Source organism: Eufriesea mexicana, unplaced genomic scaffold (genome assembly GCF_001483705.2).
Source record: "Eufriesea mexicana isolate 0111107269 unplaced genomic scaffold, ASM148370v2 scaffold1791, whole genome shotgun sequence".
In the NCBI taxonomy this organism is placed as follows: domain Eukaryota; kingdom Metazoa; phylum Arthropoda; class Insecta; order Hymenoptera; family Apidae; genus Eufriesea; species Eufriesea mexicana.
Genome location: NW_016909887.1, coordinates 123,242 through 141,420, shown reverse-complemented (window position 1 = coordinate 141,420; position 18,179 = coordinate 123,242). Strand labels below are relative to the sequence as shown.

General features: G+C 42.4%; 2 protein-coding genes across 3 annotated transcripts in view; one reads left to right on the top strand and one right to left on the bottom strand.

The window, feature by feature from the left end:
• Positions 1 to 1,747, bottom strand: part of Teh1 (tipE homolog 1 phospholipid transfer protein) — a 93,573-nt gene extending 91,826 nt beyond the window's left edge. Inside the window, exon 1 of the mRNA XM_017902155.1 lies at positions 1,189 to 1,747. Coding sequence (XP_017757644.1) covers positions 1,189 to 1,747 — 559 coding nt within the window. The remainder of the gene's footprint in view (positions 1 to 1,188) is intronic.
• Positions 1,748 to 15,648: 13,901 nt separating this feature from the next.
• Positions 15,649 to 18,179, top strand: part of Schip1 (Schwannomin interacting protein 1) — a 42,373-nt gene continuing 39,842 nt past the window's right edge. For both annotated transcript variants that reach the window (XM_017902159.1, XM_017902156.1), the window contains exon 1: positions 15,649 to 15,962. The gene's annotated coding sequence lies outside the window, so the exon portion shown is untranslated. The remainder of the gene's footprint in view (positions 15,963 to 18,179) is intronic.

Below are 18,179 nucleotides of genomic sequence, written 5' to 3'. Positions count from 1 at the left end.
GTGAATATCGAATTAAAGTCTTTCAGCGCCATTACTAAGCGGAAATCGGTGAATTACAAGGCGATACAATCGAACAAAAACAGAGACCTCTCTAGTCGATTTTCAGTGAACGAGAACAGGTTTTATACTAACTCGATGAGATAACATCGATAATATTCGTTCAAATAGAGTACTTTAGATTTTCACGATACAATTCTCAGATATTATAATATAATAACGAAGAGAAATAAGAAATTTCGATTTAAACAATGCCAAGCAGCTAAAATTCTTGAACATAACCTCGGACAGAAAATAAATCCACGTAACGAAGAAAACGGGATTTTGTATTTAAAAGTTTACAGCTGGGATATACAACGAAGGTAACTTTGAAGTTAAATACACGGTGAGAATACACCGATGAAAATCGTATCCGAAATTACAAGCTGTCGCGTCAACAAACTTTATAGGACACAAACTATCCTTTCCCCGCAGAGATTCACTCTGAGAAAGAGTAACCATCCCTGGAACTTCGTACAATTTTTATGTATCCCGATATATCTCGTCAACTAGAAGAACAGATATAAGAAAACTTTTTACACGAAAGCAGTAACATTTCGAGATGTCTGTTCGAACACGGGAGGAAAAATTTAATAAGATTTAAAAGCATCCACGGTGCACCAACTTCGAAGGACGGTCGCGTAATACCTTCGCGGAAAAAAGAAACTTCGCGTATCTAAGCATCCAAAGTCAAATCTTTCGCGCGCGTTTTGAAAATTCCGAAATATAATCGAAAACGAAAGGTACGTCGAATTTCGTTTCCACTGCGACTAGATCAGAAACGGTGAGAAAGTGGATAAAGAAATAATCTCTCGAAAGCACCATTAGGAAGATCCACCTGCTATCCACCAAGCTTCTCACCCCAACTTTCGCCATCTTCCAAAAAACCACCACTCTTTAACACTTTCTCCTTTATTTCGAATAATTCTACTCACGATGCATCCACACTTCGTCCACGACACGAACTCGTTAAATAGATAAACGATTAAAAGTCGCACAAAAATCCACACGATTGAACAGAAGAATACCTGAAACACTAGCCCATCGGTGAAAACGAATCGCGAACGAAAACGACACGAAACCACCAGTAAATAGTGCTGAACCGTAAGCCAGAACAGAGGCGATGAGTGAGCAGCAAGAAATGACTCTTACCGGAAGTAGTGGAGGTATGCACGACGCCGGTAGAGTTGCCGAGACTCCCTCTACCCCCGGTATCGTTCTTCATGCTCGCGTTGCTCCATGGCGTATAGGTGACGTATATATGCGTACACCTGTAAACGTCACTGGTACAGCCCTCTCGACAGGAGCTCCAGGTGCAATTGAACAGGCCAGCGAGCTCCTCTCGCCTGGAGGTGGTGCAGATGACCGGATCCGGCGAGAAATCGGCCGCCAGGGTGCTGATGGCCGGATCGACGTAGAGCGGCACCAGGAAGAGCAGTGCCGCGCCGCCGGACGTCGCGACGAAGGCCAACGCCGAGGTGGCGTAAAAGTTGAACCGCTGACGGCAGGTACGCCGTGGCGGTCGGCGCCGCGAAGCGCCGAACCCGAGCTCCAACAGCTTGCGACGACGTAGCTCTCGCTCCTGGAAGTCGTGTTTCTCGTTCAGCTGATGCTGCTGCTGATGCCTGGTGGTGTGCTGGCCGGCGTGATGATCGCTCTGACACTGGACGCAGCTCGCCTCCAGCAGGAGCTCAGAGCTGCTCCCGCGCATCACCCAACCGCTCTCAGATAGGTGCCAACCGGAGCTTCTTCAGGCGTTCCAGGCAAACGATCGAGAGTGCTCGAGGATCCTTATCTTCGCTAGGACTCATCGAGTGCCGGCCAGGCAGCTTTTGTCTGGTGACTACGGGGTCAGGGGCTTGCTCGATCGCGAGGTCGACCGTCGAGCCTCCTCTCGCATGGGGCACAAGTAGCGGCTTTCTGGATCGTTCGATCAACTGTTCGCTTAGGAGATCTCATTTAGCGAGTTGCAGCATGTCGCGAACATTCGCTCGGCACCGTTGCGCTAGTTGCCGATGCTTTAATTAGCGAGAATATCCAAGTGGATCTTCCTTTGCCGTTGATCTACCGTTCAGGATCATGCGAGGACGAACAATGCGCTTGCTCTACGGTTTCGTTGCTCCTGTTAGTCCGACGCGTTGCTTTCGGCTTTCAAAGCGAATTAAATCCGGCACCGTGATCCAACAGCAACCTGGACCCCGACAAAGCGATCCTCCGTTATCGCCGCTCCGCCAAACGCGACGATGCCTGTGAAGTTTCATAGAAACTCTCTGAGAAATGGAGGGAGATCTCGCGATCGGCGTGGCACATTTCGCGAATGCCAGTACGTTCCTGATCGTTGGAGTATCCTTGACACGACATCGCGCGATTCAGCGAGTGTCCCGCTATCGCGTCATTTCGCCTGGCCCAATGCTGGGTGCTGCCTTTTCGTTCACACGTTACTGGCTTCTTCGATACAGACGATGGAATAGGTCAGGTTATTCCGAATGATACAGTCACTGTCGGTTCTACCAATCGAACGAACCGACCGACTTGTCTGCACTTTACAACGTCCCCGTTTTATCGCTATGCATAATGACCTTGCACGTTTAAAGTTCTTTTAGGCCATCGAAGTAAGTCGATCGATCACGACCTTTTAGCTGTAGTCACGCTGTCGGGCATAGAGCATCTCGCTACCTCGTCCGATTCCGATCCGCGTGCAAAAGTTTCAAGGCCGTTATCTGTGCGCTAAGTACACCTACGGATCGTCTTCCCAGATAGATAATTATCGCTCGATTCTATCGCGTAATCGACGACACTTTAGAGGATCGTTACCAACCGGATCCTCGACTAGACCTGATAATATTCATACACTCGTTGGGAACACTCTCTTCTAATCGACGAATATCGCCAGGAATTTCCGAGAACGCGATGTAGCTTTATCGACTAATCGTTCCTCCGATCCAATTGGCAGAGCTCTGGCTGCCAACCACACGCTTTGCTCGCCTTTGCTTTTTCCTCGGCTTTGCCTCTTCGTCGTTTCGATCAACAAATCGAGCAGACAAACATAATCGTCTCCTGAAGGATCTTTCCAGCTAACGAAGTGGATGATAGATGAACCGCCGTTGCCATTAGCGCTTATAATCAACAGGAGTCGGGTGCTGTGCGAGGACAAAGGATAACACGGTGTCGCTTGTCCAAGATTGATCCAAGTTTTCTTCTCTCCTCGTCTAACGGAAAAGACACGGTGTTGGTTGGCGTCGATACCGTAACCGTAATCAAGGAAATCCGATCGCGAGCGACGCGACCTTAACGAACGACAGACCGTCTTCTCTTCCAGCTACTCCTCCGCTATTTCCTCCACGACTCTCGGATAAATCCTCCCGCCCAGGTCTCGAACTTTTATTCGTCCGGTTAGATTAACGCGAACGATCCACGATCCCCTCTTTTTCCTTCTCGCGTTTCAGCCAACAAAGACCGTCGTATCTGGCTTCGGTTACAAGAACGATTACACCCGCAACTGGTTGCCTCTGGCCACTGCCTGTTGACCTAGAAATCTCGCTCGATCGGTGCCACACCGTTGTTTACCTCGAGCATTCGAACAACCAAAGACGCATATCCAAGCCAGCGATATCCCGTTGCTCGTAGGATCCACGAATCCTCGATCTTCCCACACCTTCCACCTACCACCGCGTTAAAATACACCTGTCACCGCGTTGCTACTCCCGCTGCTTCGATCCACAAGTGTTCAAGGCAACGACTACCCTAACCAGCCGCGTAGGGAGCGCGAAGGGACAGATCTAGCCCGCATACGAAACACCTCGACACCTGCGACACCTGACACCTGCACCTGTCTCCTGGAGCTTTATCACCGGCTAAAACCACGTCCCTGGCAGCGTCACGCGACGGATCTCCGGCACAGGGTGCAGGAGCTAGACCAGCTTTCTATGCTCGTGTGTTACATCGGGCACACCTGCACCTGTGACTCGCGTTCCGGGTAGCATCCGCCTCGCGGATCGCGAGTTAAAGCGTGACTACTCGTCGAAACTCGACCGAGAGTCCTCGACGGGACAAGCTTTCGTCCGAAGCGACAGGGCGGGGTTCCAGGCGCGCATGAGCGTATATCGCCCCTTCGCCCCCGTGCCTGCCACCCCCACGTTGCATTCCCCTTGTTTACGCTCCTGCCTTGCTCCCTTTTTCCTCGTCTTCGCGCCGTGCTAGCGCCCGATCATCCCCCTCTGCGCCGTTATCATCCTTTAATTGCCAACCATAATTAAACCAACTTTTTAGCCGTCCTCGGACGACATCCAAGGGGTTGCAGAGGCCGAGGAACGTTGTTTTCATGCAATCCGTCGCATTGCAATTTTCCTCGTTAATCGTCACTCGCGTGACGGAATGGCGGCGACGGATAGTCCCACGTGTCGAAGGTACAAACGAACGTGTAACGATTGGACATTAATTCGCGTTGCGATAGGACTCGACGAAATGACTTAACTCGGTGAAATGAGGAGTTGGAATAGGAAACTTTCGCTCTCGATGACATTTAAAGGTACACGCGCATCTTCCACGCAACGTTCGTTCATACACGTTCATACCGCTACCCTGTTGTCATTTTAGAGTCTCCTTCCCTCGACTTTGGACAAGATCGCGAACATTCCCGAGGTACATTCAGTCACGTTCATCCGAAAGCTTGGATAGTCGCGCGTTCTTTCCTCGCACCCTGATCTCCAGCACTCGGACCTCCGAGATATTTCCAACCCCCCAAATTCGCTCCCTTCTATTTGTGATAGCCTCCAAGAATCCTAATGTCAAACTTAACCTCCCCTATCCGAAAATCGTCAACTTCCTGTCCAGTTCTCATGCAGTACCCAAAACTCGGATCTCCAAAATATTTCCCAGCCCCCAAATTCGACCCCTTCTCGTTGTGATAGCTTCCAAAAATTTTAATGTCAAACCTAACCTCCCTTATATGAAAATCGTGAACATCTTGCCCAGTTCTCATGACATAGTCAAAACTCGGACCTCTCAGATATTTCCAACCCCCCAAATTCGACCCCTTCTCGTTGTGATAGCTCCCAAGAATTTTAATGTCAAACCTAACCTCCAAACCTAACCTCTAACAATATTCGTTATGTATCTTTTTTCCCTTCAACGGTCCCAAAGAAGCGGGTATGCTTGCGAAAACGAGTTATTTTGTTTCGAAATTGATGGAAGTTTGAAGTAGATCGAAGCGATTGGTTCTTCCACAGAGACTGTCTTTAGATTTTCGTAAATGGGACGGACACAGACGGAACTTGTATAAAATTGACTTAGCGAAAGAACAGGATCGAAGTTCCTCTCGCTTGCCATGTTTTGAATAGAGAGAAATCGAAAGCCGTGAAAAAAGACGGATTAAGGGATTTTATCGTTACTACTACGTTCCTTGATTTAACGATAGCTAATCAAAAATAATTTATAGGGAAGCATCCGTCGAAGCGGAAAAGGAAAGCCTAGAGATATTGTTTCCACTTCTAAAGACATCTAGGCCTCTAAGTCAATGGGGGGAGGAGGGCTGATTTATCTCTGTGTGAGGGTTCCTACCACGGGGATTATGATAGTCCTGTGGTTCCTACGTGCTGTCGGATGGTATCCTGATGGCCGTCGTACTAGGACAGGTAAGCAGGTAGAAGGACGCGAGGAAAAGATGCGTTTCGTCCTGGGACTGCTAATGGACTCGTCAGTAAGGCTACCTAGCAGACCCTGCGTTAGACGGGGATACTTAGGAGGATATTTACATATCCTATACTAGCATAGGAATTTTATATTTATGTGAGTCAAGGATTTGCCGAGGACTTGCGAGACCTAGCAGTAAGGGTGTGAACGTTGGTCGCTACACGTCTTTAAGACCAGCGCCCCATGACTCGTAGACACACGGACCACCTCGAACTTTTAGGTTAGGCCCCGAAAGAAGATAGTTGGTTCGCGACTAGAGTACAGGACAAAGCTTTTGGAAGATAGACACCGTGTCCTCTGTACCATCCCCTTCGCGTAATAAAGCTTGTGTGGCGACATCATTCTCACCTTCGCCAATAGATGGATTCCTACTTTGAAGTCCTCCGTTTCCCTATATATAGAATTTTCAAACTTTTCAATAGTATCCCCGTCTAAGGCAGGGTCTGCTAGGTAGAGAGGGTCCACTAGCAAACCCAGGACGAAACGCAACCCTTCCTTTTCGTTTCATCCCTTCTAGCACCACTCCTACATCAAAGATATCTGCGACCAGACGACAATAACCGTAAGGGAAGACCTCCACACTTGTATTACACGAAATATGTAATTGCCTTTCATTCTTTACTCATCCCTTCGTTATTCCCTTCATTAATCACATCCCTTCGTTAAGACATCCCTTCAAATTCACTCTTGATACTAATTTAGGAAGAATGGACTTGGATTGACTTTCTGCGAAATCGTTTGCGCGAGACGTTGAAGAAAATTGATTCGATTGGAAAACACCACGGACAATTCCTGCCTCATCGTTCACTGGTCCCGCTTTGCGATCTCTCGAAAGCGTCACCGGTGGCAAAAAAGCGACACCCCAGCGACATGGTTTATTCGATGCATAAATCAAGCCCTGTCGCGAACCTTCCACGCCGGGGCCCATCTTTTTTGCCACGGATCAAACGCTTCGAATCCGCGAGTCGCGTTTCGGACGCAAAACCGTGGCCGCGGCGCAACAAAAGCAACAGTTTGCTCGTAAATCCCGTGGTCGTTAAGTTGGAGCAAAAAGGAGCGTGGCAGGTTGCTCTCGTTCTCGCTAAAATATTAATTACACGCGTTCCCAGTAACGTCTCTGCGGGTGCCTATAGATCACAAAGAGGTTACTTTCGCGATGACGATCGCCATTTCCTCCAGACCACGATAAATCCCTCGTCTGTCGTCCGGTCGATGCACGTGCTACTTTAACACTAGCAATGCATTGTCGAGATGATACGAGGATAATTGGTGAGTCTCGAATGAACTGGAATAAACCGATCTTGTATGCTTCGACGTCTGTTTATAACTAATTTTATTTAAAGAAGTTTTATTTTAATTTTAATTTTAACCCTTTGCACTCGAGAGGTAACTCTTAGTCACCGTTTGTTTTAATGCTATAACTTAAATAACGAATGATGATAATTATATTAAGAACATCGAAATAAAATTATTCTATTCGTTCGTTTCTCACGCAAATTCACGATTTTCGTTTTTTAGTCTTAGCATAAAGAGTATCAATGAGCTTATAAAAATCTAAGATGAGCTTCGAATTGCATCTTCATAGCGAAGAAATCTTCGAGTCCAAAGGGTTAATTTCGATTTCGATTTCATTTAATTAAATGGACACGTCCATTTATTTTAGAGAAGCTACTGAAGTAATATCTTGAAATATATCATTGGAAAACCTAAAATTATACATCGCAATGGGTCGTGATACTTCATTTTATGATATCTAGATATCAACGATCAACGATTTCTATTTTTAGGGATTGGGAAATTTTCGAAGAATATAAAAGCATTATTGTATAATAAAAATATATCGAGTACCATGGTGTACATAATTAATAGCGAAAGCAACAGCTAATTACTGATAGTAAGTGCTTGTCTGACAAATTGTCTCCATATTTGCGTGGTTTTCCGGACTCTTATCATGGGCTTTGAAATTAAAACTGCAACAACTGCATCGTGATTATGTGCTTGATAATGCGTCAACTAAGTTTGATAAAAATTCTCTACCCTTTACAGCTTCTAGATAACAAAGCCTACTAAGCAAACAGGTATCGACATCGACTTTAAAAATTCCTATTTTGCAATACCGTAGAATCACACGGGAAATTATATGTATAGGAATTGGAGGTTTTCCTCAAAGTCGAAGTCCCTCTATTCCTCGGAAAAACCTCCAATTCCTATATATATAACTTTCCGACCTTCCAATAGTATCCTAGTCTAAGGCAGGGCCTGTTAGCCTTACCGATGAGTCCACTAGCAGACCCAGGACGAAACGCATCCCTTCCTCTTCCTACCATCCCTTCTATCTACACCACCACACGGAGGAATACCTAGGTCAGCCCAACAACAAAATGGTGTCCCACAAATCCATATCCCGTCCATTAATCGCTATCGTTCTTGACATGTAACGAACAATCCTGAAAGACATCTCTGACCACAGCACAACTTTATTCATCGACAAACCCCTTATCTAACCTCTCGGGAGTCCTTAGAAATTCCTTCTGCCGTAAGAAATATTTCGTTGTGCCGAATATTTAAGTCGAATCGAGACTTCGAGATCAAAGAATCGCTTCGGGCTGCGGAAGAAAGCTGCAGTTCTTAACGTCACAATGCGATACCTCGAAATACATGCATCGAATGCACCCTACTCCGGGTCGAACCTTTCAATGCGTCTTTCATCCCGGGGCACACGGGTAAATTTCAACAAATTACCGTGCAAAGGAGGAACGTTGGCACAAAAGGCTCGACGTACCGTACACGGTAGACGCAATGACGGTCGAAACTCCGTGGCTGGCATAGCAGAAATATTAATCTCCGGGTCTCTTTCAATCGCGGCCTCGCGTCCTCTTGGATAAATACAGCTCGGTATAGCTGCTCGAACCGCGATGCATTCGTGAGAAACGACACAATGGCCGCCGTCTTATCGCGTTTCGAGTGGTCCGTTCTCTTAAAATCATCTTAAAATATCGCTTAACCGATACACCGGGCTATCTACGATCAGGCCGATGTTTCATCGTTCCTCTGAAAAGGCTTTATTATACCGTAGATGGTCGTAGAATGGGACAACGGGTAATTTACTCGCGGTACACGGTGGCAATTTCCGCGTAACGTGTGTTTAAGTCGAGCGTTGGCGTGTCCGATTGCTAATTGCGGCAGAAAAATTAGAAATGTTCTTGAAATTGATACGAGTAGTTCGCGTTCCCTCTTAAGGTGTCTATATTTTCCTACTGTCTTATCGTTTCATCGTTGATTCTATTTCGAAGAATGAAATAGTTAAAGTAGGTCTGAGAATATCCTCACGTGAGCTGTTCTATTTGAGTTTTCTATTTTTGAAGATTTTCTTTACCAATTTCGCGGGGATGAACTATCGAAATTAATCCAAGATTAGGTCGTTGAAATTGAACTACGTGAGCGGAGTAGATACATAAAGTTTGACGGTGTTGTTACATCTGGAAACGGAAACTTGGTTGGTTCAGATGACAGTCAATTAGGAAGTCAAGTCGAGATCCCTCTCCAAAAAATAATTTTTGAGCTCCAGAGGCACCAGGAGTGGATAAAAGATAGTGTGAACCCCTCAAGTTCTAAGGCCAGGGTCTCTATGCATAACCACCTCTAAGTGATGAAATCTGGTAATTGGTATCCCTTACCAAAGAATGATTTTTGAGCTGCAAAGGCACCAGGGGCGGATAAGAGGTGGTGTGGGCCCCTCAACTTCTAAGGCCAGGGTCCCTATCTCCACGTGATGAGACTTAATAATTGGTATCCCTTTCCAAGGAATAATTTTTGAGTTCCAGGGGCACCACGAACAGATGAGTGAGATGGCCCCTGTGCCCCGAGCTTCGCCAAAATTTTCCGCACCGCACAGCGTCAACTCTACCAGGACTTCTGACCACACGTCAGTGTTTTAAAACCTTCAAGGTCTAACAACGAGCAGCGGAGAATGATCCCGCGGAAAATCAAGCTCTGCATCGGCGATCGTCCTAGATCACCTGCCACGCGACCTTAATTCGCCATTTAACCCGCGATGTGAACCCGCGATAAGAAGACGGCCACCAGAGAGCTTATTAACGCGCAGCCCTCTACTTTTTCTCCGGAGGATCTAGATCAAGCCTAGTATCGTGCCACGTTCGCCACGGCTTCGATTCAACCGCGAAACTTTTCAACCACGGGGTCGTTGCTGAACGTTATTGCCTTCTTGTCCCCGCGATTGCGTGTCTCGATCTTGCCCGAGGATCTCCAGCTAGAGAATTATGCCATAGGAATTACGCGAAGGAAACGAGCCGTTGTTTCGTCTTACACTTTCCACGGTTCCGCTCAGATCTCAGCGGTTTCGCGATAAATCGGCTTTACCTCATCCAGCGAGGTAAGAGGTCTTGCTATTATTGTTTCCTTTTTTCCATCTCCGCGTGGTTTCGTGGGCAGCAAAATGGCTCACAGAAGGTATTATTTCGACTATATCCGGATACCAAATGGAATGAAATAGGCTTTCGACGTGATATTGGATTTGCATGTCAGAAGGTATTATTTCGACTATATCCGGATACCAAATGGAATGAAATAGGCTTTCGACGTGATACTGGATTTGCATATGTAGCGGAAGAATAAGGTAATAGGGCTAGTCGTTCAGAAGACTTTCTTCGTCAACGGTTTTTATTATTCTGACGATCCTTCGGCTCGAGATTTGACACCCATCGACCGATCGTCACGCCATCGACGAGTTCAAGTGTTTTAGGCGTAAACAGTCGGAGACGCTGCCTGTCGCCTGACTGTTTACGCCTAGTCTAAGATCGCTTACACGTGTAAGATTTTGAGAAGATTGACTACTCTGACAATCGGGAGCTCACTCTTGTGAGAGGAGTCTCTATTTGAATGGCGTCACCCTGCATCGGGATCTATGGTTGCTTCGAGGAACCATCAAGATTATCAATTTTCGAAGCAGGACTGAGTGACGCAATGGGTCGTCACAAGGCCTATAAGAACCTGGCCGAAGAGTTCAAACACACACTCTCTTTCGCACAAGACTCAAGCCTCCGCGCATTTATATTGCAAGAGAATAAAATATAATCAAAGTTTAAAGTTAAATCTCTATAAACCTATTCCAATCGTCCAATCGTGTCCAATCGTATTTTGTCTTCGCGGGAGGCACGCGTCGTGGAAGCATTTTCACGTTAGATTTCGAACGATTGATTTCGTGAAAAATTCGAAGCTATATTCGGGGTCCTAAGGGATTTCGGGATGGCTAATGAGATTAGGTTCGTGATAGAGCAAGATTCTTACGTAATTGTCCTGGGTCTTATGCACCCCTCGGATAGTTCGATAACGATTTACCTGTTCGTTAATTCCGAGTAATTGGGAAAAAATGTTTCAGAAACGGAAAAGATTCAAAATATAGAAAATCAGGAATTTTCGAGATACCGATCGTTTTCTTGGAAAGATAATATATCTTAATTCGTTTTTAATTATGTTAATCGATCTAGTATAAAATTAGATTTCTTTCGAATTATAGGAGGAAGCTAAAAGGATTCGGCTAAGCTCGAGCACGTTTTATCAGGAAATAGATCGTTTTATTCGCTCGAACGGTTCCGTATACTCCGTTTGTGTTTGCAGATCAATGAATAAGCATTCTCGCTATCAGTCGCTGCAATTAATCGTGAAAGAAGATTGATTTCGCTTGTATTCCTTGCTTAGACGCGATTCATCTTCTCCGTTGAGTAGTCGCGGAAAGTAGCTATCAATTGTACCGATAGAGAGATTGCTAGAGACAAAGGAACTGGAAAGCTTCTCCATGCTACTCGTAATCGATAATTCGAACTGCACAGCCAATCGCTTAAAGACTTATACGAACGAACAATTTTGAAGATTAAACGTGATTATTTATAATAATAAATTATTGGGAAGATATTTTAGAAGATGTGTGTATTTTTATATAGTATTCCTTTCATCCACGAGAGAAAATAAATATTGAAATTTTGCTTATACGAGTTACGACGTTCCTCGTAAATTAAATTCTTACGATATTTTCGTGATATTGTTAAATGTTTAGGAATTAAGTCATTATAATTTCTATCCACACTTTCTGAACAGTAGCAACATCTTGCGGAAGAGGAATTGTCACTATTTTACCAAGAATGCTTTATGGTTGATAAGGAAATTTTTCGTCGATAATATTCCACGGTTGATAAGGAAGATGCGTGATATATGGACTGTCGATCATTTAGAAAACTGTAAATCGAAAACCACACCCCCCACCCCACAATGCATGGCGGCTGAAATAAATATATGACGTACCTGAGTATGCACATGTGTACGGACATAGAGCACATGGACATGGCCACTGTCGGATTCACACATTAGTTTTCTATGTGTGTGCTGAAAATCCTAGCTAAAAATTGTGATTGGTAATAATTAACGGAATAATCTAACTATTTTATAATTGATTTGACAAAATAATTGATAGAAACAGTTGACTCTAATAAAATAATATCTACAAAAATCATATTATTAAATATCTGAATAACTCCGAAATCGAAGTAAACTCCTATTATTGTCTACAATTTCGAAATATTTTGAAATATTTGACTTTAGAATCTACTCGCCGCGAAATGCTTTCTTGTAATTGTATTTTACAAAAATCGTAAAATACAAGTTAAACTGAACAATGAAATATTTTTAAATTTCGATACATTTCGCATTAACATCATAGCACATATAGTATAAGGAAACCCTTGCTCAAGCTAAAAAATATATGTCTAGAAATATATTACGCAGCACTGCTATTGGATTACTGTGTGCGCATGCGCAATTGGTTATTAGGACGATGTCGAACAAGAAAACGCGCGCGAAATTCACGACTTGCGCATGCGCAGAAGTTAATCGTACAATACGCAAATTGCGTATAAAAATTCGACAATAAAATTACCTGTATTCATAAATTAAGCAATATACGTGGAAATATGTAAATGTACATGCAATTGCACTAGCTACAATTCACGAAATTGTACGAATAACCTTACAAATATGTACAAGGAGAAGCGTTTGGACAATCATACGCAAATTCCTACTCACATGAAATTATGCTGGCCCAGGCTCGAATTCATAGTCAAATACTGGCAGATGCCTTCCAGCGTGAACATTAACTATCCTTAACCACCTTAGAAGAAAACTACACTACTAATCACTCGTAAAATTACGATGCACACTTTAATATACGCACAAACCATACCCAAGCACCTGCTATACGTAACTCGAACTCAGAACTATGGGCGGAAATTACGATGGTGGTTCGTTGTGTTCAGCATGACCACCAAAGACAAATTAACTGTCGAAAAACATTATTAAAATTAACTACTAAACAAGAAAGTATATTTAAAGATAAAATTAGTCATGATTAATTGTAATTCATTAAACTATAAAAAGTAATAAATTAAAAATTATTGAAATAAAAAATTTATAGAAAATAAATGCGTCATTGAATATTCAACAGGAAATACGTAATACGTCGTAATGCGTAATACGAGGTAAATAAAAAATGTGAATAGTATAATTGCATCATTTAAAAATAATTGTTTAATTATAAACTTTATTTAATTTTAATTATATTTATTATTAATTCATTATATTCTGTTTCATCGCTTATTTACAATTTAATACCCAAATTTTTAAGTTTGTCCATTTATTAATACAATCCGTTTACTCTGGCTGTAATCCTACCCTAAATCGATAACGTTGGAAATGATATTAAAATGATAAATAATCCCCAAGTGTTTAACAGAGAGATGCATGTGGCGATAGGTTTATCGTACATCTCATCTATACTCAAATTACAAAGTAAGTATAGGATAGATTTATCACTCGATACAGCTTTTGTCCCTCTACGACTTAAGGGCTCGTTATTGCCCTTACCATTTTAGTGTCGCTTTCAACATTACCGATTCAGCATATACTAAAATTACAAGCACCAATAAGGTATTCTAAATCTATACAGTTATCGGGTAAGAGAGACGTGCAATCAAAAGATGTCGCTATTCGTAAGTTTACCTTAAATTTGGCATATAACCAATGCGTCATAAGTAAATCATAATTTTAACGGTTATATATAAATTGTGGTTAGAAATAACGGACGAAGTGTGGTATTACATTGAAACTGCAAGTATAACGAAAATTTACTAACACGCCGTAAATAGTGGTATAAAGAATAAAAAGCCATTCAAATGTTGTACAAATATATAATGCAGAGTATTAAGAGGATAAAGTTTAACGTGAACCACACAAATGCTATTGACTCGACGTAAATTTTATGCAAGATGCATTGTGTCGACACTGGATCGTGAGTAATACCGTAAATATTCGCGTGGTATCCCGATTACGTGGCAATATAACAGAAACTTGTTTCTCGGTCATCGGCTTGTTGCGAAACCTTGCGGTATATGTTTTGGCACATAAAATTCTAAATTTTATCTCGCGATACTTATTGGACCTTTTGTTATTCCAAATGCACGTTGGTGACACCATCTTGTTATTTTGATACCGTTTTATTTATTAATTTATTACTAAGAGTTTATATCATTTTTCTTCCCACAGATATACAATTTATAATGTACATGTATTAGAAATCGATAGACACAGAAAACTTGGAGAATTTCTTGTTAAAATGAAACGTAAGTATAATTTCATTCATATCGATTCATCACTAAGCACGGTTTAAGATAACAAGATACGTTAAATTTCTAATTGTGGCTTAAATCGTACTAATATATGAAAGTAATACAGATATGGAAATTAATCCAAACTTACTAGAACGTGAAATAAAATACAATTAAAACGTGCCAAAACTTGCAATTAATTAACAGACTCGTTAATTAAATACACCAAAATGAAATTTCAACTTAGTAATGCAACGTATATTTCAGTAATAGTAAACTCTTATTTAAGAAAAAAAATGGTTTCAATTATTCCTTATTAATTTTAACAATTCAAAGGCATTAATTATTGTAATTACACACAATTCGGTACAAATATCCTCATTTAATTACGAGTTTCGTAGCTTACGAAATAATTACATCCTGTAAACCATATTTTATGTTAATTAAAAATTCCTCTTTTAAATTTTTAATATAGGACCTACAATCCTATGATACACGAATCTCGACAACAGCAACGAGGGCACTGTCGGATTAAAAACGGAGCCAAAATCTCGGAACTCGGATTAAAAAGGGAACACCAAAATCTCAATTAAAAGCGATCTTTGTATACACGTTCATTCGTCTCATTTCGCCTTCCACCGGAAGCGTTTCTTCCATTGGAAGCAACGGAATCATAAAAAAGGACCAACGAAACACAAAACGACCATCTTGTCAAATCTACAGCTGACCCATATTCTTCCCGCCTCATCCCATAGCTTTTCATCGACTTTTCCATCACAGTTTCACGACAGTCCCAAGCCGATCACCCCAAACCTCTCTCTCCGAAACATGAAAAAAACAACTCGTACGCCGATACCTCTTCGATATCTCGACTCTCGAGTATCGATATGGAAGCAAAACCATACACCCAGAAATTTATCTACTGACGTCCAGCAACGGAGTGAAATCCTTTAGAAAAGTAAGAAAGATCCCGTGCCAGTCGTAATATCCATCAATGCCACGGAATAGTTAAGAAAGTATTTTTGGCGTGTTTTCAGTTGTACGGAAGTCGAAGGAGAAGCTAGCCCGCATCGATATCGAGCCGCTTGAAAACAAACTCCCGTTCACCTCGAGCGGTGGCGTCAGCAACCCCGACGGTCGCCCACGCGCATGCACCACCCTGGTCGGGGGGTGAGAACGAGGAGGAGAGCAGCAGAGAGGGAGAGAGAGATCGAACGCCGACACCGTTTCTCGCAGTCTCCTCCCGTTGTTCGCGCGTGCACCAAAAGCATCTTTCGCGACTGCTGCGTGGCTTCAGTGGACGAGGAAACAGCGAGGAAGAGGACGCGTTAGAATCCGAATTATCGTCTCGTTTCGAACTGACAGAGAAAAAGGGAGAGAGAGAGAGGAGTAAAGGTTCTACGATCGACCATCGCGTCCATACCGTCGTGATTCCTGTGGATCTCGTCGTGGAATGCGAGGACTGCGACACGGTCGTCGAGGCCATCGTGAAAGCTGAGGACTCGGCTTGGTTGTAGCTGGCAAGCGGGAGGAACTGCCATTGGTTACTAAGCGAAAGAGCAAGTAAGTAGAAAATATAGGGTTTGATGAGAGACACTCGGGGTGCTCGTATACACCTGTGGACTGGGTAACCATGGGGTCCAGGCAGAGACATAGGACGACAACATGGGGGAGGAAAGATGCGTAGCGTGACGCAAGGACGCCGAATGACGCGTTCTCGTGGTACCGTTCGGGAGAAGCTTGGAGGAATTTCGAGTCTGGCGGTTTTCTGGCAGAATTTTGCGAGAGGAGATTTGGTCGATCGGAAATGATGCAGCGCACGGAAGACGAGTGAGTTCGTTAATTGCATGCACGATCCGAAGAAATACGAGGAACGTTTTATAGAAGCGATAGCAATATACGTGATAATTTTAGATCGAAATCGCTTTGAAAACGTAGGATTAAGCGATAGGATAGATAATGCGATAGAGAAGTAGGACAGAGAATTTGATGGATTAGAGAGGATTAGATTAAGTATTGTTATTATAAACTTGGCGGAATGTAGATTCCGGATTGGTGTTGACGCTGTTGGGTTAAGATAATTGAGTGGATTCGGACATACACAGAGAATAAATTTGGGTTTGCTTGTAGTGTACTGGTTAGAGAATATTTACCGTGCGAATTTGTTGGATGATATTCGTCTTAGTGACAGTAGACTTTATCGTTTATTTAATTTAATGTGATAATTTATAATTAGTACACGCGAGGGATCGTCCATTTTTATCTATTGGAATAAATAGGAGGAAATAACAAATTTATATCGAATTAAATTTTTTGAACGCTTCGATAAAAATGGAGGAATTAAATTTCTCGGCAGGACAATATTTTATACTATTTAAAGAAGATACATGCAAATACTAAACTATACTTTTTACAGCCGTTTGAATTAAATGGCACTACGAGTACGACTATGGTATTTAGAGCAGATTGTTACAAATGTCACGGTACTTAACACAAGAATAAAATTCATTGGCTGTGACCTCGTATACAGCGAGAAATGTATCGTGTGTTATACGATACGATGGTGCCACGAAGTCTGGTGTCATGTGGAGTACGCAATCTCGAACGATTAAGATCAAAGTATCGTATCAAAGTGTCTGGCTTATGCCCAAAAATTCTGCATAGCTAGCAGAAATTTCCTTAGCCGTCCAATGAAAAATACTTCGCAAGAAATTGCATTTCTAAAGTTAAACAAATATTACTGCTGCTGCTATTTTCAAATCTACGATACAAAGGAAAGGATGTGTAATACTTTACAATTTTTCAAGGATATAACATTTTACCATATACAATAGGTAATATTCTTTTAACCATAGCAAAAATATCTGAATTTTTCACATTCCTGTAATTTACAATGCTGAAAGGAATACTCGATTTTTTCAAATTCGATGACGATGCACAATCTCAAAAAGATACATGAAATTTTCCGATTTTCTATAATTTTGGTTTTAAAATTATTATTTAAAAGGGCATTCGGTCTGCGATACTAAAATATACTATGCTTCGATTCTCCATCCACATCCATTTTTAACATTAAAAGGATGCACGATATTCTTCTTTATCCTCATAATATAATCATTATCTCCATGTTTGTTCCATCAGTCATACGTTGCAAAGCTTAGTCGTCAGTATTCCTCGAAGAGCTTTCTATAGCTTTATTCATGCGGCCGGTACCGCAATATTTATGCAGGCGCGCGACGAGGAGTACATTTTAATGAAGAAACAGTCCTCTCTCTTTCTCTCACTCTCTCCTTCTCTCGCAGAAATCGTGTCTGTACGCCCAATCGATCGGACGACCGATCAACAAAACCGAAATCCAATTCGACTGGCACTGGTAATCAGCGTTGAATTAGATTGAATTACACGGACGAATCTAAACCCTTCATCTATATAGATGTACTGACAATGAGACAGGAAATTATTAGCAGAGTACAGGTCATGACGAAACAATGCTATTAACTAACGATCGAGTTTATACGCGTAACAGAGGAAATTGATCTAAACTAATTCGTCCTATGTCGCAGTTATTTTCTATTCTCATCGAAATTCGCATAAATTACGCGATTTTATTCTCTGTTAAATTTTCCAAAGTTGATTCTCCTTTCTAAATTCCTACGTATTTCAATTTCTATTTATTTAAAGTTCCATGGAGTGACAAAGATGTTTATACACGTGTGTACGTGTTGCAATATCGATCTTTGAAAATGAGGGATTTATTTTTGAAATTATTCATAAAAGTAG